This window comes from Uloborus diversus, chromosome 4 (genome assembly GCF_026930045.1).
Source record: "Uloborus diversus isolate 005 chromosome 4, Udiv.v.3.1, whole genome shotgun sequence".
Lineage (NCBI taxonomy): Eukaryota > Metazoa > Arthropoda > Arachnida > Araneae > Uloboridae > Uloborus > Uloborus diversus.
In genome coordinates, this window is record NC_072734.1 from 28,706,396 (window position 1) to 28,733,515 (window position 27,120).

A 27,120-nucleotide genomic window follows, 5' to 3' on the forward strand; every position below is an offset into this window, starting at 1 on the left:
TAGTTTTTCTTCATCTGCTGGAGCTTTAAAAAGTGAAACTTTCTTTGCATGTTTTGTATCCACTTTTTCACCCTGGTACGAAACAAGATGAAGCTTTACTTCTTCTAATATTAAACTTTGATGCCTCCATTAAAAGCCTTAAACGCTGTTTCATGAAATATTCACGAAATAAAAGTAAAAAAGAGAAACGCGGAACTAAATTGTAACAAAATCCCGCATCTACTAATGTAAACACCGCGAAATTGAACGTACACCTCGACCGCACTGCCCTCTAGCGGTTTTCATACATTTTGTCTTCAAGAATCGAAGGGGAAAAAGCGCCGATCGGCACACTATTCTTTCTAGGCACTATAGTTGTAAATAAAGGAAGTCTTTTTAAAAAAATCATGAAAGGTGTTTTTGATATCTGAAACTATATTTCTGCTGCGGGATGAGAAGCTCAGTCTCTAGACAGATTGGCCGATTTGGCAATGAAGCTTCTCGTCGTTTGTATCGGTACTTTTCATTTGATAAACTTGAATCTCTTATGCTGCACTATATAAAAACGTGATCTATTTTAAAATTATAAATTTTCTATTTGTGCCATCCCACATCCATATTAAAGCATGTTTTACCGTTAAATTTATGCTCCTGTTTAGTTTTTATTTAATAACTAATTAAAGAAAAAAAAAATAAATAAATAGAAAAGCTTGTACTTTGTAATGTAGTCAATGTTTCAGTTAAAAACTTTCAATTGAGTTGTTTTTGATGATACAATGCATTTTCAATAAAATTTTAAACAAAACAAGCTCTGGAACGAAATTTTATGTTCCAAGCATTGTAACCAAGCCTTTCAATTAAAGGGTAGAGTCAATTGCCCACCCCTGGATTTGAAGCATAAATGTATTTGCATGTAATCGGGCGTGGATTTGGTTTTTTGTTTTATTTACCTTGAGTAAAATCTCTCTCCCCCCCCCTCCCAACTTTAAAAAAAAAAGGTTCCTGCTTTTTTCTTCTTTTTTTGTCTTTGTGAAACCTCTTAATAGAACATATTGATCAACAATTGCACCGATTGCAAGTGAAGGGAGGAAAGACCTAGGAGTATTTTAAGTATTTGGAAACGTGTCCATACATGGACAATGGATTTAGAATCTCATTTTAGATTTAATTTTAAAAGGGTGCTGTTTCGTTATGGGAACATCAATTGCCACATTTTAAAGCTTTATGATTATTGTTTATTTTATTCGTTGCTGCTTTGTCTGGTCAAAGATTTGTAGGAACTACAGTCGACTCTCGATATCTCGACTTCGCTGAACTCGAATTTCCGCTTATGTCAAAGTTTTTGGATGGTCCCAAACTTCTGCTAATGTTCTTAATGGGGTTTTTTTTGTTAACTCGAAGTTCACTCCGCTTATCTCGAAGTTTGAGACAGACATCTCTTAACATTTATTGTCCTGATTATGAGTAGCGAAACCAACTTGACCGTAAAATGACGGAGAAAATTCTGCTATTTTCACCACCTGCTCCCTTTTTTTAGGGCTTTGAAGACGGGGGCGTAATTGACAGGTCGCCACCTCTTTTGACGAGAGAAAGAGCTAAAATGCACTCGTTCACGCATTGCTTGTTCACGCTTCAATAAGTTCTTTTCAGTGGCTCTGTTAGAACGAGTACAAAAGGGAGATAGACCAGACGTTGATAAGGGATTAGCAAGAAAGAGAGCACGTGCAATACCCCCTGGGTGAGGGCTAAACCAGTTAGTGACCCACCAATTGAACTTGGAACTGCTCACTTGAAGCTTCGCTGATCTCAGCTTTTTAGCACTCATAGCATTTAGTAAATGATTGCATGCTCAGCGTTTTGAAAAATGAGTAAGAGAAAGCTAAAAATTTTAACTATTGAAGAAAAGGTCGATTTAATTAAAGATGTAGAGAATAATCCTACCGTTAAGAAAAAGGACTTGGCCCTGAAATATGTCATACCGCCGAATACATTATCGACAATAATGTCGAACAAAGAAAAAATATTAGAACATTACGAAACAAAGGGCGGTTCTGCAAATCTTAATCGTAAAAAAATCAAGGAGTGCACATACACCGACATTGAAACGGCACTCTTGAAATGGTTTAAGAATTATGAGCATAAGCGGACTGAAATCCCTGTGAGTGGAATTCTCCTTCGTGAAAAAGCACTTGATTTTGGCAAACTCCTTGGACACATGGACTTTGTAGCAAGCAGTGGATGGCTCGAGAGGTTTAAAGCTCGTCATAATATAGTTTTTCGGAATTTACATGGAGAAGCTAAAGACGTCCCGGAAAGTCTTTGTGAAGAATGGAGAATAAGACTTCCCACCCTACTGTTTGGTTACAAAGCATCAGACGTCTTTAATATTGATGAAACCGGATTATTCTACAAATGTGTTCCCCAAAAAACTTTAATGTTCAAAGGAGAGTCCTGCGCTGGAGGAAAAATGAGCAAAGATCGCTTAACTGTTCTTGTTGGTGCCAATGCTGATGGATCAGAAAAATTACCCCTCTTAGTTATTGGTAAATCGAAAAACCCACGTTGCTTTAAAAACGTCAAATCTTTGCCGGTAAATTACAAAAGCAATAAGAAATCCTGGATGACCAGCGAGCTGTTTGAAGAATACGTGAGAAAACTTGATTTGAGTTTTCATAAAAAATCTCGAGAAGTTTTGCTGTTTGTGGACAATTGTCCAGCACATCCAAAGTTAAAAAATTTAAAGTCAATTAAGCTTGAATTCTTCCCACCAAATACAACGGCAAAACTTCAGCCAGCTGATCAGGGAGTAATTCGTAATTTAAAAGTGCATTATAGGAAACGAGTAATTAGAAAGCTCATCAACGATATTGAAAATAATAAAGAGCATACAAGTTCCATATCGGTATTAGATGCTCTTCGAATGGTTTTTAGTGCCTGGCAAAATGATGTTTCCCAAGACACAATTGCTCATTGTTTTCAGAAATGCGGATTCTTTCCTTCAAGTGCTCCCAATATTGTTGATGAGGTTAACGAATGTTTGGACAACGAGTTCAGAGATGTGTTTCAAGAACAATCATTGGAACTTTCTGACTTCGTAAACGTTGACTCCGAGCTCATTACCTGCGGTGAACTTTGCGATGAAGATATTATTGCAGAAGTAACAGCTAAAGAAGATGGTACGGACAATGAAGAGAAAATTGAAATTTCTGAACATAATGATTTGCCAACAAATGCAGATGTTAGTAATGCACTATCGATTATTCATCGTTCTATTGAAAGTCGGGAAAATGTTCCACAGGATATATTCAATGCCATGAGTAAAATTAATGATTTCATACATAGCAGAAATATTAATTCAAAAAAACAAGCAAGTATAAAGCAATATTTATTAAATGTGAAGTAAGAAATACATTTTTTTATTAGTAATATTATTTTTGCTTATGTTCTTCAAGTTTTACACACGTTTGTATTTTTTTTTGGGGGGGGGGAGGGGGGGGGAAACTAATACAAGTTTTCTCTCCTATCTGAGCATTTATGTGTGGTTTTGTTTAATTACTTTTACAATTGTTTCAAAAGGGAAATAATAGTTAGTTTTCGGTATCTCGAACTTCGGCTATGTCGAATCTTTTTCTTGGTCCCTCGTACTTCGAGATATCGAGAGTCGACTGTACTTGTTTGATGATACCATACCAAGGCTCGAAAATTATATTGCCCAACACGCCCGGGGCATGTAAAAATTTCGATCGGGCATGAATCTTTTACCCTTACATGCCCAGCTGGGCATGTAATTATTATAATTTTTAATTCAGTATTAGTAATGTTAATGACTTATTATGTACAATTTATTTAACCTTTTTATAAATATTTGACATTGAAATAATTCTTGATTTAGATATAAAACTGTTAAATTAATTTTTTGTCTGATTAATGCTTTGCAACAAATTCAAATACTTTTATTATTCACTATGAAAAAAAACTAGGTTTGTAAAAATTTTATTCAGGCATGTATTTTTAGGCAAAAATGGCCGGCAAGGCATGTAGAATATTTAAGATTTTCTAGCCGTGTACCATACGTTATTTTGGGGGATATTTCGTCAATTGGGAATTTGTGCCGCTCAAACTTGTTGGGTGAAAACGCTTTGCTATATGGTAATTGATAACCCTACACAAATAGCTATTTGCCTATTCTTTGTTTACATATACACAAAAGAAAAATATTCCTTGTGCAGGCATTGGTGTCAATCACTTTACACCAATCAATAAATATTGTCACTTATAATTATCTAAATCTTCCCTTATTTTTGTATTTTTAATGAACACTTAAAGAAGAAAAGGCTAAATGTAAAAAAGTAATCTGGCAAGAAGTAAATTAAGCCAATAAAATGTGAAATAATCTGCCAAGTAAAAAAAAAAAGCCATGTAAGTTTTTAAGTTTTGCAATTATCTGTGTGCAGACCTTTCTCTAAATTCCACTTTCTCAAATTGGATTCAAAATTGGATTTTAATACACATTTGACAGGACCCTGTGAAAAATCCTGAACAGAGCTCTGTTTTTAAAATACTTAATTTTTTGTGGACAGTTGAAAATGTTATTTATTATGGTGAAGTTTTTACTATAGTGAATCACTAATAGTGAAGTTATGTACTACAGGGTGAATGTTATTTACTATAGTGAAGAAAGTTTATGTGCTTTTAATACGTAATTTTTTTTTTAAAAATATTTTTCCTTTTCAGAGGAGCTGTTGAAGCTGCAAAAAAATTAGAGCAGCGTTTGGATTTGTCAACCAATTTGGCTGAATTGTTTTCTTCTGAAACTACAGATCTGAGAATGAGGTAATTTTTAAATTTTTTTTTAGATGTAAAACCAGTTGCCCAACTAGAAAATAGTTTTTTTTTTTCTGGTGGGGCGGAGGGGGATGGTTTTGTTTTAAAACTACCCAAAAAATATTTTTAAGGTAGTTTTGTTTGTTTCATAATTTACTTATTAGGTTTTTACCAATATTAACTTTTTAAGTGAAAAAAAAACTTTTTGGCCGTAAAAGCAGTTGTTTAAGAAAAAGTGTGAGGGTTAAAGCAAAAAATTCACTTTAATATAATTTCGAATGTATACAAAATGATACAAACATTTACTATAGTTTAATCAGATAACATTATGAGTCATACTAACTAAATCTCTAGATTAGCGCTCGCCAACGGGCGACCATTTCATTGAAAATGGCTACTGAAAAATCAAGTCTTAATCTTCAAAAGTTACTATATGTTTCTATGTTTCTTTCTTTGATTGATTGAAAGGGATTTTTAAGTGATTTCTCCCTATCTTCAAGAAGAGGCTTGTACCACACCAGAAAAAAAAGGGGAAGACCCCGGGGATCAGATGGGGGGTTCAATTTGAAATTTAAAAAACTTTGACAATGCTCCCCCCGCTCCCAAATACAGATTTAATATCAAGTTTAATGCAAAAAATAAATTTTTTGTTTCTATGGCCAGTTTGGATGTTTTCTGAGAATTTAGTTAAGGCAGTATTGCAGACACAAAAAGGAAGAAAACCAAGGCAATTACTGTGAAAAAGGTTTTTGGAAATGGACCATGAAACAATGCGGTGGAGGATGAGGCGTAGGAAAAGCTTGGAAGATACAGAACCTAAGGCAATAGGTTTGTATTCGGAAATATCTGAGGCATGTTTATTAGGTTTCTTTATGGGGAAAATGATGGAGGTTTTCCAGTCGTGAGGGATGGTGAGGTTGTTCCACATGGAGTTGAAGGTATTCAGGAGATTGGCTTTGACATTGTCGGGGATCAGTTTAAAGATTTTTGCAGGGATCCCGTCTTTACCGGGGCAAGAGTTCTTCATGCGATTAATAGCTTTGTTCAGTTTTTGTGTGCTGAAGTTTTTATCAAGATTGTTGCAGTGATTGGAATTTGGAATTAAATTCCATTGGGATGCCAGGGAGAGACGGACCGGAAGTGGATGCAGAAAGCATTGACTTGGGCCAGAGCGGAGGAGACAGTTTCCAATTTTGATGATGTTGTTAGACTCTGTATTCATCTTGATCTTTTAGATATGATGGCTCTGATCATGCGATAGGCATTTTTGCTAGAGCCTAGGTTATTGCATATATAGTACAGTAAATTTAGGCCAAAAAATGGCCAAACCCAAACTTCCAAAAAAAAAAAAGTTGAAACCTGTTGCAAATTACTTTTTAACCTTCCAGTAATAAGGGATAAAAGGTCCCAGCCAGGGCCGTGCCGTCCCTATGTGCAAGGTCGTGCGGAGCATGACGGCGCCAGAGTCAAAAAGGCGCCGAGCTCTACCAATCAAAAATGCTACCAAATGAGGAGAAAAATCTCCAACCAAAAAAAAAAAAGTAAAATCTGTGACCTACTTCCCCTAATTAATTCTAATTTGAATTCCGAAACTTTGAATTCAAGTTATGTTTTTTGCAATCACGAGTTGCGACAAGACCCTACTGATTAGAGTTATTGTTTCTAAAAACGGCTCCCCCCCCCCAAGCATTTCCCTCCTCCTGGGTGGTTACGTGTGTATAGTTGTGTGTGTAGGCTTACGTGTGTATGTGTGTAAAGGCGTGCGCACGTAGGGGCGTGTATATGACCATGCGTGTGTAGGACATGGACGCCACCGCCCAGCAAAAGTGGATTCCGGTGGACAGTGCTCAGGACCAGCCGCGCCGCCGCCGGTGGACGGTGGTGCTGCAGCCCTGGTCCAAGCTGAAAAAGGAACCGTAACGTCAAGGACAGTCAAATGAAAGCAATAAGCAATCGTGATTGCTCGAAAAAAAAAAAGATCCATTTTTTTAATTTTTCTATAAATGTAGTGGTGAAATTATACTGCTCATGAAAACAAGCAATCCTCCTTGCTTTCTGTGTTTATTAGAAAAAAATGTTGCCTTGTGTCTAAATATGCTATTTAAAAGAGCCATCTTTTACACTGAAAACACATGATGCTAATTAATGCGTACATTAGCAGTTTTCTTCATATGTGGAGCCATGAATGTTATTTCAGTATATCTATAGATTCACAAGGTTGAGCACACAAGGAGCAAGATATTTGCTTATTCCCATTTTGGTTCTTGCGATGAATATGTTATATTATAATTAGTGCAATATGTCTTAATCAGTACCCTCCTGTTCCATGGCGCAAGCAGAGGGTAGGCGTCCACGGGTACCCCTCTGGTTGCACCGCCCCATGCCCCCCCCCCCAGAAGGCTTAGTTGAATGTTTTTCAAAATTGTTTACTATTGAAGGAGGAAAAAATGCGTCTTTGGAAAATAAAGTGATTTTAATAAGAAAAAAATAATGGTGTTGCTGTAAAACTTTAATTTCTTTTAAAAAGAAATCTTTGAGCTAAAAATTCTCAATAGTTTCAGCTAATTGGTCAGCTACTCTATACTATTTGTTTTCCTTTTTCCTTTTTCGCCTAAAAATAAGAAAGTTTTCAAAATACTACTCCTCCGAATCCTCCCCCCACCCGCCAAAGGCATTACGGAGCATCTCAAATTTCGTTTCCAAATCTTCAATTTCGCAAAATTTCGCGAAAGCTCCGAATACGAAACATCATTGCTTGAAACAGCATTCAAAAACCACTCAAAATTGCGTTTTTAGAGCTTCAATTTCGAAAGATTGCGGGCCCCAATGTTACCAAATATGGTCTTGCAATCACGATTTTAAGTCTTGAATTTCCGAAAATATTCGGGAAAGGGATTCCGAACCTTCCTTCTTTAATATCATCAAAAATGAGGTTTTTCAATAAAAATCTTCAAAGTTGTCTACAATTGCGTTTTTGGAAGCTCAATTTCAAAAAACTGGAGGGGAGAAAAGGGGAATTGGTTTATATATATTTTTCAAAGGAAAAAAAATATAAAACGATCGGGTAGAATCCCAGACTTCCATCCCTTATTCTAACATCAATAAATATGGCCTATAATCACTTTTTAAAGCTTCAACTTCTTTAATTTTACGTGGAGCTCCATGTACCTTTTTTCCCCATAACACCACCAAAGACGGTCTAAAATATCGTTTTTCAAACTACAAGTTTCAAATATTTTCCGAGGAGAACTCCTAGACCCCTCTTATTGAAAGAGATTTTTTTTTTTTCCAATTTGTGGTCCCCCCTAAAACTATTTTCTAGTTGCATCACTGCACCTGCTGTCATGTTTTGTCAGGCATAAAAGTTTTATTAATTGTTTATTACTTAGAGATTAGATCAATATTCAAAGTGGTTTTAACTTAGGTATTAAAATATTTTCTTTTTCCAAAACACATTATTAGCATATCAGAGGAGCTACTGAACTCGAAATATTTTCGAGATGTGAAGTAAAATATTGTGAAATTAAATACTCACATGATACCTACATCGCACATGTAGGCATCGAGGGGAATGAGTGTGCGGACGCCCTGGCCAAAGAGACACGTTGTCTTGACCAACCTTTCCCCACCATCACAATTGCAGATGCGAACGCAGTGGCTAGATGCAGACTTCTAAACCAGCCCTTAAAGAAACCTTTGATAACCGACTTCGACTTCCCTAGAGACATCACGACCACACTCCTCCGACTCAGAACAGAGCATTAAAAAGGAATAAAAATACTTCCTGACGGGACAAGAACTTTTCCTTACTGCAAGAACTGCCCAAAGACCCAACTCACACCCAGACACATCTTTGAATGCCCAAGCATCACTGCAGAGATCTTGAAACTCGGCTTGCTACCAGACAGAGATCTGCTGCAGGAGACCCTCTGCAGTCTTGAAGCACCGAAGCTGGCGGCTGCCGTCCTCCGGACCTTCGACAATATTTAGCACAATCTATGGACACGACATCATTATCAAATATTCACACAGTATTTTTTGTATAAACTAAATACCAAACGTAATATTTTCCATTTTACACTTGTCTACAAAACCTTCCTCCAGGTATTAACTATATTTTCCTCAAACGCCAGAGCATAAAGGTGCTCAAAAAACATTTGCACGACGGCGACGATTAGGCTTGGCGCAGCCCTGGTCCCATCACTTTGCGCCTCAGGTTTTTGGGGAAAGGGGGGGGGGGCGAAATAATCCTCTTTTTCATTAAAAATAATTTTTATTACTTAAAAAAAATGCTTAAAACTCGCAGAAACCACTCTATAATAAGTAAAATAATAAACTCGCATAAAAAAAATTCTAATTAACTGGAGAGCACAGACGGGGAGGGGGGGGTCCATGGCGCAAATTGCGTCATTGGAATTTTTAATGCAGTTTTTCAAGGGGTATTTCTTTCTTTTTTGAGGGCTTTTATTCTGGATGGGTACTTGTTGACCTAACAAATTGTGTCTAACTCCTGCAAGGAAGGTAAACACCAAGTTTAGCAGATGCCTTTCAGTTTCACATTTCTGTAGCTATCAAGTGAAAGAAATGTCCGAATTCAAGATGAAAGGCTAAATCATTTTATTTATAAATTCAACAATTAACAACTGTAAAATAAACTTTTAACTTTGATAAATAGTACAAACAAGTATGAGGTATATTCAGCAATACTCAAATCAATCTTCATGTTCCAAAAGAACATCTTCCAAAAAAACATTTGACACCCTAACATTGATTATTCTAAAATGTTTCAAAAAAACTTAAGTCCCTAACTCTCATGGCGAAATCTTAAAAGCCATCCCTTAAGTGCAGGACGTCGCCTCAACAGCCAACGATCCTCTCAAAGATCCGACTATCGTTAGTCGAAAATGAGAAACGCGAGCAGAAGAAGTGATTTGCTTCTCATTTCCCCCTGCTTATATAATACTGCACAGTCATAGCACGTCACACCGGATACGCCTACGTAAGAGCTCAGTCTGGATGCTTCCAGAACATTCGATTTGCCACGGAGCTATCGGGAGATTACATCATCTCCGCTCGTGCTCTGACGTCACATCCTTCTTCCTGACGAAACACATCGTTCGAAAGTCGTTCAGTGTTTACACGTTGATTCTCCCGATACTCGAATTGAAACAAGCGTCCTTTAAGGGACAAGATTAACAGCCTTTTCATTTATTAAAGAAATACAAGTGAGTAAAAACATTTACACTTCGTTTTCAAAATGAATTGTTGAGAATATTTCTCAAATAGACATTCTTGGCTATCAGTACTCCGTCACAATTAAGGGGTGCGCCATGGTTTCGGGGGGGGGGGACCCTGAATTTGCATTTTAAAATTAACGATTGCAGTGAAGCTCACGAAAAAAACTCACTGATTTTAAACTTTTCCTAAGTACAAAATGCCACACAATGATATAGTAATGTCAGACGGATAATTCTAAAAGATTTAAGCTTTTAGATTTATTCTAAGCTCTTTAGATTTATCCTTTATTAGATCTAGATCTAAATATTTATTTCTTTTTTGAGGGCTTTTATTCTGGATGGGTACTCTGTCACAATTAAGTGGTGCGCCATCGCTTCGGCGGGGGGGGGGGGGACCCTTAATTTGCATTTTAAAATCAACGATTGCAATGAAGCTCACGGAAAAAATTCACTGATTTTAAACTTTTCCTAAGTACAAAATGCCACACAATGATATAGTAATGTTAGAAGGATAATTCTAAAAGATCTAAGTGAGCTTAGTAACCAATTTATTTGTAACTGGAGTTGTTAAACTGTTTAAGAGAGCTGGAGTGATGTCGTAAACAAATTCCCTGTGCAGCATTAAAAAAAAAGTCCAAATTGACTGAAATTTCCCTCCTTCTTCTTAATTAATTTACTTCATTTTTTCTACAATCTTTTGCTATCACCGAAAGGGGGGATAAACCGAAATTGCCAATAGTGAGACGGGCGATGCTGCAATTCTGCACCCTGTAAGTCGGTGGGGTTCTCATTTACAAACACCAAACTTCCTCTCTTTTACGCAGCTGGTTATGTAAACTATGCTAAATGTGCGCACATATACTTACAACACTATCTGAAACTTTTGAGTACATTATGCGATTTAAAAAAAATTTAGCTATCCAATGATCCAACTCGGTGACAAATTTTGGTGGTCCAGAACCTGTAGTGATCTGGCGATGGAACAAATTTTGATGAGAGCAATGAGCAATACAACAGTAGAATTCTAAATATTTACATCTTTTTGTCTCCCAGTTTAGAGATCACAATCCGTTTCTAAAGACACCAGAAGTTTCTTCCCTCTCTATGGGTATTGAACTCAAGTTGGTAGTGGTATTGCTCGCTGATACTGGTCGGTCGCTGATAAAAAGGCAAGTTGGGATGAGGCCTTTAATGTTGAGGTAGTAACATAAAATGATATTGAAGGCAAAAAATTTTGTGGCATTTCTTTGTAAAAGAAGTGTACAGTTAAGTCTCGAGCTTCTTGTACGAGAGTCGTTACTATCGGTAAAGATGTGTAAACCCAAGTTATCTTTTACACCAAATGGTATGTACAGTAAGGATGGAATAACAAATTGCTAAAAACTTTCAGTACGAGTTATGCGCTGATCCTATATCAGTATTCGATGAATCAGGTTTCATAAGGAAAGAAATCCTGAATTTTTAAAGTGTTATTACCTGAAGCAAAAGATCCATCCACCATCACAAATCAAACAGCTGGTGTCGTTCATGTTATGGAATATACCTTCTCCATCAGGTTTTTTTTGGTAATGATTTGCAAGATTCAAGGAAATGTGCCAGATGTGCAGTGCATATGTCACTTGTAAATATGGGAAAGTGTGTCATTTTTGATGGGTACAAAAAAGGAGAAAGCACCACAAAAATATCATCTGCGTCCTATTACCACAGCCAAGCTTTCTGCTCTAGAAGACTTTCTGCGCCTCAAATCTTGTACTTGCTCTGAGGGATTCATTGGATAAAATGAATGTTTAAAAAGTCTGAAAGTGGACTGAAGTGTTCAACTATACGCACAAACTGTGTTAGACATAGCTGCAACAATAACGATTTTGCTGAGGACCTAGATTCCAAATAAGATCTTGATATCGAAGACTTTTTGTTACAACCTTAGGAGAAATCATTTGAAAGCAGAAAACAGTTTAGTGTAATTTTTCTGACCATTTGATCAAATGTGCCATCTGGGGGGGGGGGGGGGTGTAATCTTTTAGTACATAACTTCGTTTTGGGAGGTGAGCTACTGTTCTTATGGGGTGGACAGTCCTGATTTAATGCATTTTAAATTTGCATGAAATAATATTTCTACTTGAAATGAAAAGGGGGAGAGAAGGGATTGAGGTAATATTTTATTTGGCAGAGGGGGGGGGGGGCATAGCTGTAGCTTTGGGAGGAGGTGCACCATCGCACGTGGAGGATGGACACACTTGATTTCTAACTTTAACTTTGCATAAAATAATATTTCCATATAAAATGTATGGCGGGGTTTCGTGGATACTGCTTCATTTTACAGGGATAGGGGGCTCTGTAGCATTGGTGAGTTATGTCATCCCTCTTGGGGGGGGGGGGGCAAACACCTTTAATTTCATGCTTTCAAATTTATTATGACGTAATATTCTCACTTTAAATTTACTCTAAAAATTCCGAAAAAATACCCAAAACAGCAATTTTTAGATGCCTTCCATTCCGAAACCCGACCCACAATGGGGTGGGACTTTTCACCTGTTCTTATTGGGAGGGTAATAAACAATTTGCACCAGGTTTAGTTTTTTTTTTCTTTTTTTGGATGTTTAGGTTCGACCCCTATTTTTACTGTACTAATATTGTTCCAATAGTAATATTCGAGTTATCGCGAATTGACTGTATTTTAATTTAAACAATTGCTGTGTTTATTTAGACACTTTTATTCAATAAGGATGCTGTAAATGTGAAATGCTGTTTGGCTTTTAAATATTTTTTTTTTTTAAATTTCAGATTGAAAGAATATTGTGAGAGGCTAATTTTTACGGATCCAGTTGAGTATGGAAAGAAAGCTGAAGACCTTCTGTGGCGAAAAGTATTTTATGACTTTTTTAATCGCTGCAAACAAAACAGAAAGGTAATTAAAAATTGTTATTAGTATTCTTGTCATTAAAAAAGGGGGAACTGGGTTTCTTAATTTTGGGACAAAATTCTGCAATTAAAAATAGGCTTGATGTTGAAATAATGGAAAATTTATGGTCATTAACAGTCCTACTAATTTGTTCATGATTCATAATAAATGATGAAAAAGCCAAAAGAATTTTTTCCCCTGCAATATTTAAGGTAAAACGTGATAAAGTGCTTTAGAATATTTTGCAATTGTTTTATACGGTAAAACAAGGCAAAGAACAAAATGAAATCTTAAAATAAACCTTTTTGCTTGGGAATGATCCCAATATTGCAATAAAATTTTTGCTCTTTTTTTAATTTAGGATGTATGATATATGTGTGTATAAATGTAATTAACTGTTGAACCATGGTAGTTAAAATTTAAGAAAATAACATTTTATTATCAATATGGTTTCTCTCAATTTCGTTTTTAAGCAACGATTCAGCCAAATTACGTGAAAATTTAAATAAAGTAAAACCAACCCCTCCTAACGGAGGCCTCTCAAATGCGGACACCCCTCTTATGGAGAGGATTTTTAATTCCCCGATTCCAAGGCAAATAACATTATCAAACCCCTGTCCGCGGACATCACTCTATTGCGAACAAAAAGAAATTGTCCTGTTGGTGTCCACATTAGAGGATTTTTATTGTATAAGGAACATTTTAAGGTTGATTGCTAATATGTGATACAAATAAAATAAAGTAAAAAGTGTGTTTCCATTTGAAGTTCACGCTCGTTTTATGAGAGATGGCTTCTTAAACAAGTTTTATAATTGGCCCTTACTAATGTAAATTATTCCTGATAAGTTGATCTATCATCTGTGTATAGTATTAATAGTTTTTAAATAAGTAGGAGTTTTTTTTTTTCCTCCAAGTTTGTGAATATTTGTAATTAATAAAATGTAATCTAAAAATCTTAGTAATCAAGAAATAGACTGTTTATGATACAAAATTTTTTAAGTTAGCTTTTCCTTTCAGAAATTATTAGATTCAGAATACTACAGAAGCTCACTCATAAGTCATCTTTTAGCTGGAATAGGATTTTATCACCATATGCTCCTGAGGATTCAAACTGAGTTTCATATTAATCTTGAAGGGAAAGTAGATGCTCCGTTTTTATGGCACTTGAAAGGTGTTAAAAAGGGTAAGTTTTCTTGTTTTCCATGTTATTTATTCCAAGTTATTTATTTTAAATTTCAGTTAAATTTCTGATTCTGTATATGTGTCTACACAATTTAATTTCATCAAGAATTCATTGCACTATAACTTTCCATCTCCCATGAATTTTGTGAAATTATAACCTATAGTTAAATTAGCATGTTTTCTTAGTTGACATTTTTGCTTAGCCTTCATTATTTAATTTCTTTAAACCAATGGTACCCAAATTTTTTTCTCAAGGCTGCATCTCAAATTAAAATTAATGTCAGGGGCTAAAACTCATATGGAATTTAAATGTGTTTCATTTTTCTAAAAAACACGGAAAAAGAACAAAATTAGAAAGAATTGTTGTTATCATTACTTGATGATCGATTCTCGAAAAAAAAAGGTCCTGTACGTAACTTTTTGGCAATATGAAAAAAATGTACTCTTAGTATATTTTCGTTATTAGCCCTGAAATGTTTAAATTACAGCAATAACTGCATTGAGTTGGCAAGAAAGTGAAAATGACAAGCTTTGCAATCTTTTCGGTAACCCTACTTTCGGCAATTTTCAATTGAAATTAATTACAGGAGGCGATGTTGTCTCTAAAAAATGGCTGCTGGAAGAAGTAAAACCAAAATCCACCCACTTACGTAGGATGTGACCTGTCCAATGAGACATCTGCCTTAGTCACAGAAAATTAAAATGTTTTACCTCTTTGGCTAATTTCTTAAATTCCATGGTGACATATTTCGCTCTAGAACCAGGGTTCGAAAATATCATAATATTTTCAAAACTATCAAAAATATCGGATATTTTGATACATACCTGATATTTTCAATCGGCACAAACTAAAGTCTTCAAAATAGTAAATGCATCCTTGAATCACTCTTACTTTTCTTATAATGTTATTACAATATTTAGACTTAAAATTAAGATTTCTTTCATTACTTATATTTCATTTAATATTTTTATCAATTTTAATGCGTTAGCTGTTTGATTAATTTTTCTTCTGTTAGCTAGTTTTACACAGTTATATGATCCAGAAATAAAAAATATGCATTAGTCGGTGCAGTTATAAGACATTTTTTTCTTGACTAACATCTAATATTTAACTACACACTTTTAATATGAATTAAAATTGTTACATTACTAATAATTTTATGAATATATATTTAAAAAAACGGAATAATATATTGCTTTGTTATATCAATGATGTGTTAATCTATACTAATATCATAAAGAGAGATACCGGATTTTTGTGTGTTCGAGGTAATCTCCGGAACCATTGCAGCTTTTTGAAAAAATCTTTCAGTATTTGAAAGGTGCATTGTAACTGAGTGACATAGGCTATAAATTATGCATATGTGTATTTATACTATTTTTTTAAACCAATAGTTTGTCTACACTACCAGTTTATGTTTTGTACCAACGTAAACACAAGCACCGATTGTCCTGCCTTTGTATGCACTCACAAAATAATTGAAGGTTCTCTTTGAACTGAATGTTGAGGGCTGGAAACGACTCAAAGATAAAAAAGTTGACAAAGTTAGCATAAGAACCGTCAAACTGTAACATGTATGTGAGGTTGCAGAGGATACGGTGTATCGTATTCCATTCGCCATGGACATTGTAAACCATTTAGAGTCGCAGAGTGTTTATACACCAAAATTTATTTAAACAAAATGGAACTGAGATTCGCTTTGAGCAAATTAGCTTTTTGAATTCAATTAGTGCAGATAGACGATACTAATCTGTTTCTAAAAGTTCTAATTTTAATGCATTTCGGCTCCGTATGGTGTGACCGGAGCAGAATAGTCCCAACATAGTCCACGCGTGTCGTAAAAGGCGACTAAAATGGATACCCAATCTAAGGTGTGAGGCACTGTGCTGATGGAGGGATGGCATCTGTGTTGTATGATGTCTAAATGGTCCCCTCAAGGAGCCGGGCGAAACCTCATCGTATTTACCCGCCTTGCACTCGTACAGAGTGGTTGTGTGGGTGTTGACCTTTTACCACCGCCCAGTTTCCAGCTCCTTTGGAGCTGGATACTGGCTTGAAGGAGAGAACCAGAAACCTTGCTGCCGGAGGAGGTAAGGGTGCAGGTCTGCAACCCACCAGCTGGTGAGGGGGCATATCTGCAACCCGCCGATACTGCAGTAGGGGCAAGGGGTACTCATTTATGCACAAAAATGCAACAGGCGCAGGCAGGAGAGGAGAGGCTGTTACAGGAGGCGAAAGCCACTGGGTCAGCCATTCCTGAGAAGGTAGGAAAACCAAACGTCATCTATCGGAGGTTTCAATTCCTTCCCCTGCACAAACTGCTGAATCTTAAAGAGTAAGGACTGGTCAACCACAGTCCTACGCTCAAGCAGTGCATATGTTTAAGATGGCTGTTGTGAGAGAAACCTTCCCGTCGGAGAGGTTATCTCGTAATGACATTGAACATATTCAGCTTGTCTTTCTAAGGCGGACAGACCTGATTCTCTCTGAGGAACACGTGCCAGAAATGCAATAGGCTTCTTAACAAAAATAGTATTAAGAAGGCATTTGGTCTTCTTATTGGACTTAACACCTTAAAGCAGCACCTTGCTATAATGGGTGTCCATAATGATTCAATTTGCAGAGGTCACTTCTTTAAGGAGGAAACTATTACTCACACTGTGTGTCATTGTAAAGTGTTTTCTACCTATTAGTTTGAAAACCTTGGTCATCATTTGCTTAAACCATGCGAGATTCCTGATATTCCTATTAGGTGTTTGCTGAATTCTGCTTCAGCTACTGGTCTATTTTAAGACTTCTGTTTGGAGACAAGTACAATAGACCTCTGCTTGCAGTGCTTGATTCGGTTGAGCCCCCTTTCATTCATTTCATTTCAGTGCATTTCAGACAATCTTTTGAGGGTTTTTCATCTATACTAATATTATAAAGAGAGAGGGTTTACTTTTTATGTTTATGTGTTCCTGGTAATCGCCGGAACTACTGTTTTTTTTTCTTTTTTTTTTTCTTCAAAAAATTCATTCATTCTATGAAAGGCACATTCTTGCAGAGTGGCACAGGCTATGAATCATGAATACAATTATCTATACTAATATTATAAAGAGAGCAAGAGCAGATTTTTGTATGTTTATATGTTCAAGGTAATCTCCGGAACTGCAGAACCATTTCACCTATTTAAAAAAATTCTTTCCCTATATGAAAGGTGCATTTGTATTGAGTAACATAGGCTATAAATTATGCATATAAGAATCAAAACTAATTTGTTAAACCAATAGTTTGTCTTTGCTACCAGTTTATATTTTTTTCTGATTGATTCTTAAACACTTAAAAACCATCTTCGACTGTCCTGCATTAGTGACGAAAGAGTATTTAAAGGTTCTTTTTTAACTAAATCCATGATGGAAATCACGGTGTCTGCATAAGAACAGCTAAAAACCTTTACATGTGTTTGAGGCCGCAAAGGATACATTGTATAGCTTTTTATTAGCCATTGACATTGCAAACCATTTCCAGTCGAAGAAGGTTTGTACTTCTACATTATTTTGAATGAATTATAACTGTGATTCGCTTTGGACAAATCAGTTCTTGAATTCAAGTAGTGCAGATAGACGATAATAATCCGTGTTTCTAATTTGCATTTTGGGCTATACTTTAAGGTTTTTATTCATACACAAATCGAGATGAGAAACATCTGCTAATGAATTCATTCAAGTACATTTACATATTATCAACTCAGAGTAATTGCACATAATTACCGTACATTGCACATAATTACCGTACATTCAAAGTTATGAGTTCAAACAATAACAAACAAAGAACATTCTTTAGGAAAGAAATTGAACAAGAAGAGGAAAAAATATATAAAAATTATTTGGAGAAATATTCTTCATTGTGTCCTCATTTAAGCATTTAAAATGATATAGTTGAACAATATAGGTCACAAATATCCTATCATGAAGAAATTTAAAAGGAAAAAAAAAGTAGAGGCCAAAAAAACGAGTGCAAGGCATCCCGGGATTGAGAAAAACTGACCTCTCAGCAGAATATACAATATTCTTCCTACTGGCCAATTGGAATTTTGTCAGTTGAGAATTTATTTAGAACATTTTCCTGATCTAACATATTTCCAAAGTCTTTTGACATTTAAAGGTCCTGCCAACCTATCAAACAGCATGTATGGAGCTTGGACTTATAGAAGACGACAAATCTCAGAAGCTAACCTTATCTAATACATGTAACTTTCTCATCCCGCTCCTAAGCACAGAGAATTGTTTTTAACTCTTTGAACTTTTATGTCAACTTTTAGATTCTATTGCTTTATGGCAAACATTTGAAAACTTTCTCGAAAACATATTGTAAGGAGAGCATCAGCAGAAATATTACGATTGTCGTTTAATGTCAAACGATATAAACCAAAGCCCAATTTAAATAAAAAGCTAAATTTGTCAATTCAGCGGAAACTGAATAGGAAACTTTTGTTTGCCACCGCCGCAGGGAATCAACGAAAACAATTTGGAAAAAAAGATTGGCACATGAAAATCAGAAACCAAATTAATGTTTATCGGCATTCCTGGTAGAAATGTCAAAACTTGATAAGTTCAAAGCTAGCCAAAGCACATGATCAATAAGCTTTTGCGATGGTTTTTCACGGAACTCGCAAGACTTTAATTTGGTGGAAAAACTGACCATTCCACATTTAATTACTTTGAAAGTCTCCTTCAATAAGATCTGTATGTTCTACAGGAAAAAACTTTCAATTAGGAGAATTTCTTCAAGAGGGTGTCTCATAATGTAGGACGAATGTTCAATGAGCCACTGTTCGGCTATAAAAAGCGTAGATATAGCCATAAAAAGTCACAAAGGTTCAGACAAAATTAGGAGATGTGTCACCTTCGTATTTGACGGTGGCTTTTACCAAACTCTTCCTGTGGTACCTTAGAGGAATGCGTGCAAATATACTTCAAGTCTCATTAGCGTCGTCCTCTTTACAATCTCTGTACTACAGGCTGTTTAGGAGGTGGTGGTAAGCATTACTAGAGTCTTTTATGACATGTAAGAAAAAATGCCTGGAAAAGGGTGTCTTATCAAAATAGATGAGTTGAAAAATTCTCTCTCAATGTTTATTCCAAAGCACCTGCATGTGTGAGAGGGCTATAATTTTTGCCAACTGTGCATCATCTAAAAGAATGTCTTAATTCCCTTCACTTCTTAGGACTTCTCTTCATGCTTCTAAAAACTAGAGTAATGTCCCGATTATTAATTGCGCAACTTAAATTTGCCTAACCTATGCAATGGAGTTCAACCCCAATTAAAATCACTATGGAATAATATGATTTAGATTTAGAGTGTTGTTCTTACATCACCTACAGCAGATCAGTTGACTCACATTCCTTGCATCCTTATGGTCCTTTCATATTTACTTCCCCAATTTAAGTGATTACAGCGCCCAGTGAAAAGTTTTTATGAACGTTACATATGGGAAGATTATATTGCTCAGTGGGAATAATGTGTTGGTTTCTTTTGATCAGGAAATGAGGTTAATCAATTTGTTTCAAACCTCATAAAAACAAATTAAAAAATGTTGCTTGCTATTAAATTTTAAATTAAAAGTACCTGCATAATATTTTTAAAATGTAGATCGCTTTTTAACCCGAACAGGGTCGGGATGGACCGTTAGTACATCGTAAAACTCTAGTACACAGCTTTTTGGTTATTTTTAATAATAAATGAGCTTTCTTACTATGATTAATATAATTTTTATATTGAAAATGCAGTAGTTAAAAGTAATAAGTATCAAAATTTCATGATATTTTAAAAATAAATATTGGATATATATCATGATATATATCAACTGATATATATCGGCTAAACCTTTCTAGAACCAATAGCGCACTTTCAAATTCTGATCTTCAACTGTTCTTTCCGTATCACCCCTCTACAAAAATGGAAAATTCTGAAAAAAGGCAGGGCGGTGGCTCGACTCTTTGCGGTCATACTTGAATTGTTAGACACAGGTGGGGTAAATTGGGTCATGGGGTGAAATGGGTCATGCTGTGTATTTTTATTTATAAAAATTTTTGGTCTGGCTGAATTTTTCTCAAACTTTACACAAGTTATGAGGGGCTTTTTGGCTACAATTCTGATTTTTTAAAAGTTTCTGTGTCTCAAGTCACATGTGAATTTTTAGGAAGCCTTACAAACTTCTTAAAATCTTGCTATACATTTTTTTTCAATTGAAATTCTCAAGTGTTATCAGTTAGAACAGACTTTCATCTACAATTTGCAAAAAACAGGTAGAAAAAGTATCAGTTCTTTCTTTTTTTGTTGCTATTTTCATGTGGTGGAGTGAAATGGGGCATAGTTAGGCTTAGCGAATTTTAATTCATAATGAAAGTAAATTGACTTTCAAAATCCATTATTAGGTCTTGAATGGAAATTTAGAAGATTTTTACATGTAACAAAAATAAAGTATGTATTATTAATGTGTAGAATTCAAAAGCTAAACTTGCCATCTATATTTACTACCTATTACCTACCTACTCTTTCCTAATTCAAATTTTTTATTTATTCAATGAAAATGCCTGGGGTGTATGTAAGAAAAAGGGAAAAGCAAAATTCAGACTATGATTTAGAGGCTGCACTAATTTTAAGTTGAAGGTGATTTAGCAATTCCTGCAGCTGCAAGGAAATATAATATGCATCAAGGAAATATAATAGAAACATCGAGGAGATGGGTCTCCGGCGCACAAAGTCGAAAAGGTTGGTTAGAGGTACAACGCTAAGTGAAGAAGAAAAATGTATTGCTTCAGCTCTACAAAGTGCGATTCCCCATTTGATAGAAAGATACAATCATTGTTGCTAAGGTATTTATAAAAACTAATTCTGAAAAATGCAATTGTGGCACTCTTGGCATAGAGTGAGCCAGGAATTTTGAAAAAAGATCGGCATGCCACTTATGTGTTGGGAAATGTGTCTTTACCTTAAGTTCATAGAACTAAATGAAAAAGGTTTACAGAACCCCAACATCAAAAAGCCGTGCAGTCTGCCAGTAAGAAATAAAACATACTCAAAGTAATTTTAAATAAATAACATTTATTAAAATATCACAGTATACAACAATAAACATTTGTTAAATACCAAAAATAATTTAGAGTGTACAAAACCCCCAATAATCACAGAAATTTCAAAGTTAAATTATTAAATAAACACTTTCAGAAAAAACGCGAAACATTTTAGAAAAAATTGTAAAAATGTCACCTTCCAGCGCTAAATGCGCATGTTTACATTGCTGAAGACTTCTTGACCAAGTGTAATCAAAGAAAACAGTTCCATCATTCACCGGCCGATAGGCTTGCTTAGTTCTAGAAGAACCTTTTCAAATACCGGAACACAAACTTGTGCACGCCCAGGAATCACACCGGAACCTTCTGGAACTCTGGTAGGAACGTCTAGGAAATCCAATCATGAAGGTCACTCTGAAGGACATCGATGATTTCAAACTGATGACAGTCCCATACCACCACAGGAGCACCGGTAAATCAATCCAGGTATTGGCCAAGGTTAAGTGTTAGGCCTAATGGCAATGAACTTCATCTCCTGCGAACTTCTTCAGCAATGTTGACATTTTTCCCTCCATTAGCCGGAGTAATTTAGAACATTCTTAAACCTTAAATACAACACTTAACACTGAACAAAACTTATCTCAAGCCCAGCTTGAATTCAAAAACGTTGCATCATCAACGGCTCGAGCGCGCCGCAACTTCAATCAACAACCTAGCATGGTTGCCAAACCTTCAAAGACCAATCCCTGATTGGTCAACAAAAAAATGGCAAGATGCCAATGGGGAGTAAACACAAACAAAAGTGAGCACTGAAAATATTTCGATCAATCTATTTATACGTTCTATGACCGCGATACGTCATCCCATGACACACCCTACTTTGCATTGGAGATATACATCTCAACTATTCCTGATTGAGTGATTCAACAATCTTTCTATTCGTTTTTTTGGCTCAAAGTAGCCAAAAACATCTCAACCATCGGGTGTTACGTCATAGGATGATTCCGATGTTGCACGATCATGCCCGAATCAATTTCAGTTATCCGCCGCTGGGACACAAGACGCGGAGTGGCAAAAACATATCGGAGGTAAGTTTCAAAAAATACTTTAACATTTGTAATTGAATTAAAAGCGCTCCAAGATACTGAATAAAGGCTTTTAAGCCCAACATGTTCCCCCCTCTTGGAGACCTTTTATTAATTACATACATGAAACAATTTAAATACTATATACAATATAAACATACACATGAGCTTACAATTTGAAAAAATTTATTTTTTACATTCCACCCCCCCATTAAAAATAATTCTGCATAAGGAGTTTAGACTATATTTAGATAATGGCTTCGTGAAAATGTCAGCTATGTTTACATTCGTCCTAACATATTCAATAGAAAACAATTTTTGTTCAATTAAATTTCTCAGAAAATGATATCTGACATCTATGTGTTTAGTTCTCGAGTTTTCAATTGGGGATTTCGAAAAATCAATAGTTGCAATGTTATCACAAAAAATTACAGTTTCTTTTAGTTGAAAACCTTCAATTCCTAAGTTGTTAATCTCATCAATTATTCTTTTCAACCAAACTATTTCTTTAGCCGTTTCTCCCAATGAGATGTATTCGGCTTCCATGGTTGATAATGAGACACATTTGTGTTTAAAGGTTCTCCAACTTATCGGAACTTTATCAATACAAACTATTGAACCCCCCATTGATACTCTATCCTCACGATTTGCAGCATAATCAGAATCTGAAAAACCTCTAATTCTGATACTGTTAATAGCACTTAAATTAAATTTATAGTTACAGGTGTATTTCAAATAGCCTAATAATCTTAAAAGAAAATCCCAGTGTTTCTTACCAGGATTAGCCTGGAATTGTGAAAATATATTAACTGCATATGAAATGTCTGGACGAGTTTTTCCGGCAATGTATGCCAAGCACCCTAGCAAATTCCGGTACGGGAGTTTCTCCATCTCTTTGATTTCGTACTCGGTCTTAGGACAATCATCCTTAGACAAAACCGTACCTCTTGAAATTGGAAGGGTAGATATAGGCACATTATACTCAGAAAAAAGGTTTAAAATTTTGGAAATATAAGAAATCTGGTGAATGAAAATTTTACCATCATTCTCAATAAATTCAATTCCCAACAATTTTCTTGTTTTCCCCAGTTCTTTAATATCATATACAGTTTTAATTTCATCAATTACATTTTTAACTAAATTTTTATTCTTGGCAAAAATCAAAATATCATCCACATATATTAACAGGAAAATTTCACTGTTCCTCACGTAAACACAATTACATCCTATTATTCTTTTAAATTGGAATCGCTGGAGAACACCATCAATTTCATGAAACCAATTTCTCCCGGACTGGTGTAGTCCATATAAGGATTTCTTAAGTTTACATACATAGTTAGGATGAATTTTACTTATAAAACCTTCTGGCTGCCTCATAAAAATATTTTCTTCCAGGTCAGCATATAAATATGCATTCTTTATATCAATTTGAAAATGACACCATTTTAATAAAGATACAAAAATTGTGAAAAATAGTCTTACTAAAGAAAATTCCACCACCGGGCTGAAGACCTCAGAATAAGACTCGCCAGGGATCTGGCGATTTCCGCCTGCAACAAGCCTTGCCTTATATCTTACAATCTCATCACGATCATTTTTCTTCAAATCATACACCCACCGGTTCCCCAGAATGGGCTGATTCTTAGGTGGAGGTACAAGTTCCAAACACACCTCTCTGTTTGATGACTTCTAGTTCATCTTCCATAGCAAGTCTCCAGTTCTTCAGCTCGGGGGTGGATAAACATTGTTTATAGGAATTGGGAATTAATACTTCAACCAAACTAGCCTCAGGGACTTCTTCCTCACTTTCATCAGAAGTAACAATTTCTTCCTGGGGTTGATCCCCATTAGAAACTTCCCCACTTACAGGATTTTTGGAAGAAAAGTCAAAAAATTTGGGGTCATATTCTATTTTGTGGTCATCACAATATTTTAATACTTCCTTTGGGGATCTCAATCGAACTTTCTTATTCCCCGCAATTGTGTAATAATAGATATCTTTTTTCTTCCCCGTTTTTCTCTTCTTCACTTCCCTAATCCATTTAACCTTATTACAAGGAGTTCCCTGAGTACTTTCCTTAATTCTTTGATCCAACTCAATTTCACTTATAGGTTTGATAAAATTAAAATTTCTTTCTGATTTGGATCTATTTAACGATTCCCCCCATTTGACATTCTCATTAAAGTTAACATTCATGGTTTCTGTTATAGTTCTGGTGTTAGGATCCCAAATCCGGTATCCTCGAGTCCGAATGGCATATCCCACCATTATCCCCTTTTTAGCTCTCATATCTAATTTCCTTAATTTAGACTTTGGTAATCCTATGTAGGCTAAACAGCCAAATACTTTCAAATGTCTAACAGAAGGCTTATTCCCACAAAAAAGCTCAAAAGGGGTTTTCTTTTCATTTCCGACTACAGTCCTGTTTCTTACGTAATTAAAGCACATAGCTGCTTCTGCCCAAAATTCCTCTCCTAGCCCGGAATCTCTTAACATTGCTCTAACACCATTCATAATCGTGAGATTATACCTCTCTACAACGCCATTTTGCTGAGGCGTATAAGTGTTAGTCCTCTCAATTTTTATCCCCTGGCTAGTGAGATAACTTTCAAATTTATCATTAACGAATTCTCTCCCGTTGTCGGAACGAACAGCTTTAATTTTCCTATCAAGAAACCTCTCATTTCTTTTCTGAAAATTCAAAAAAACATTGAATGCCTCGTCTTTACTCTTTAAGAAAAATACGAAAGATTTGCGAGAAAAATCATCAATTAAACAATAAATGTATCTTTTCCCCCCTAAGGATTCAGTCTGAAAAGGACCGGCCAGATCCATGTGAATTAGATCAAGAGGAACTTTTGACCTACGCTCAGGAACAGACCTAAAAGAGCATTTTCTCTTTTTACCCAATTTACAAGGTTCACATTCAAATCTGGGCCCCATTTTAATTTCAAGACCTTGGGTGGCTCCTAACTTACTTGTTAAATTAATAGTGTCCATATTTGTATGAGCAAAACGTTTATGCCACAGCTCCATGTCTACATTCACAGCATTGGCCCTTTCAAAGTGATTCTTAACAGTAGGGGTATCAACATAATTGGTATTTTCACAATTTACATAAAAACTTGGTTTTACATAATAAAGTTTATTAATTAAGACTGCAGTAAACAATTTAACATTTTCTTTATTAAAGACACAAATTTTACCCGGATACCATCTTATTTTAAAACCTTGTCGGTCAATACATGATCCGGAAAGTAAATTGCGGCGCAATGTTGGAGCATAGAATACATTATTTAAAGTTATTGTTATCAGCTTCCTATCTGACTCTATTTTGAAAATTACCCTACCTATTCCTTCTACTTTACTTTTAATATTACCAACTGCCAGCTCCATTTGGGTATTTTGAACAGGTTTTAATTCTGTGAACAAATTTTTGTCCCTGCAAAAATGTGCCGTACTTCCTGAATCAAAAAGCCAGGAATTTTCACATTTTGGAATAGTAGAGTTAGCCGAGATTTCGTCAGATTCTTCCACTGAACAAAACATGCCAGCAGCTTGAGCGTCTGATTTAGATTTATTATTTACTTTTTTATTTTGACTATCTTTATTCCTGCTCCAACACCGCGAGGCAATATGACCCTTTTTCTTACAATAATGACAAATTTTGTTTTAAAAAAAAGGTTTACTCCTTTCATTTGCCACTCCGTGTCTGTTGGGTTTAGAAAAAACATTCATTGCCGAATTTGATGTATCAGGTTCTTTAGTCAAATATTTGATTCTGCCCTCCTCGGCTAATAACTCATCTTTTACTTTGGAGAAGGTAAACATACTTGCGTCCCACCGGTAAATAGCCTGGACAATACTGTCAAAGTTGGAGGGCAGATACCTAATCAATTGAAAAGCCCGAATCTTTTCTTCCATTATATAACCATTATCAACAAGTTGTTTATGGATTCCCCCCAACCTGGCAGCGAATAACCCAATTGATTCGTTTTCATTTAGTTTACATGAAAAGTAGGACTCCCACAATGTCGCCATCCTGGCCAGAGATGGGGGTTCAAAATTACCTTTCAGTGTATTCCAAGCTTCGCTTGGGTCTTCTATATCGTCTATCAGCCTTTTTACTTCGCCTTCTAAGTTTAAATAAATTATTGCCAAAGCTTGACCACATTTCTTCCGGTCAAGTGCAGGAATGTTTTCCCCCTCTAATTTCTTTTGGGTTACTTCCCATAGGTCTCTTTCAATAAGGACCATCTTAATATCTCTGGACCAGGTGGCCCAATTATGGGATCCCAACTTTTCTATATTTCTATAATCTTTATCCATTATCAGAAAATATTTTATTTCCCACGGGCAGACTCAACCACGCACTCTGCTACCACTTGTTGGGAAATGTGTCTTTACCTTAAGTTCATAGAACTAAATGAAAAGGTTTACAGAACCCCAACATCAAAAAGCCGTGCAGTCTGCCAGTAAGAAATAAAACATACTCAAAGTAAATTTAAATGAATAACATTTATTAAAATATCACAGTATACAACAATAAACATTTGTTAAATACCAAAAATAATTTAGAGTGTACAAAACCCCCAATAATCACAGAAATTTCAAAGTTAAATTATTAAATAAACACTTTCAGAAAAAACGCGAAACATTTTAGAAAAAATTGTAAAAATGTCACCTTCCAGCGCTAAATGCGCATGTTTACATTGCTGAAGACTTCTTGACCAAGTGTAATCAAAGAAAACAGTTCCATCATTCACCGGCCGATAGGCTTGCTTAGTTCTAGAAGAACCTTTTCAAATACCGGAACACAAACTTGTGCACGCCCAGGAATCACACCGGAAC

At 35.5% G+C, this 27,120-nt stretch overlaps 1 protein-coding gene across 1 annotated transcript in view; it reads left to right on the forward strand.

Annotated features, from left to right (window-relative positions):
- Positions 1 to 361: 361 nt before the first annotated feature.
- The window catches only part of LOC129220220 (nonsense-mediated mRNA decay factor SMG5-like), a 98,590-nt gene continuing 71,831 nt past the window's right edge, over positions 362 to 27,120 (forward strand). Inside the window, exons 1-4 of the mRNA XM_054854586.1 lie at positions 362 to 495; positions 4,714 to 4,812; positions 12,825 to 12,948; positions 13,960 to 14,125. Of these exons, the coding sequence (XP_054710561.1) occupies positions 431 to 495; positions 4,714 to 4,812; positions 12,825 to 12,948; positions 13,960 to 14,125 (454 nt within the window). The 5' untranslated portion in view covers positions 362 to 430. The remainder of the gene's footprint in view (positions 496 to 4,713; positions 4,813 to 12,824; positions 12,949 to 13,959; positions 14,126 to 27,120) is intronic.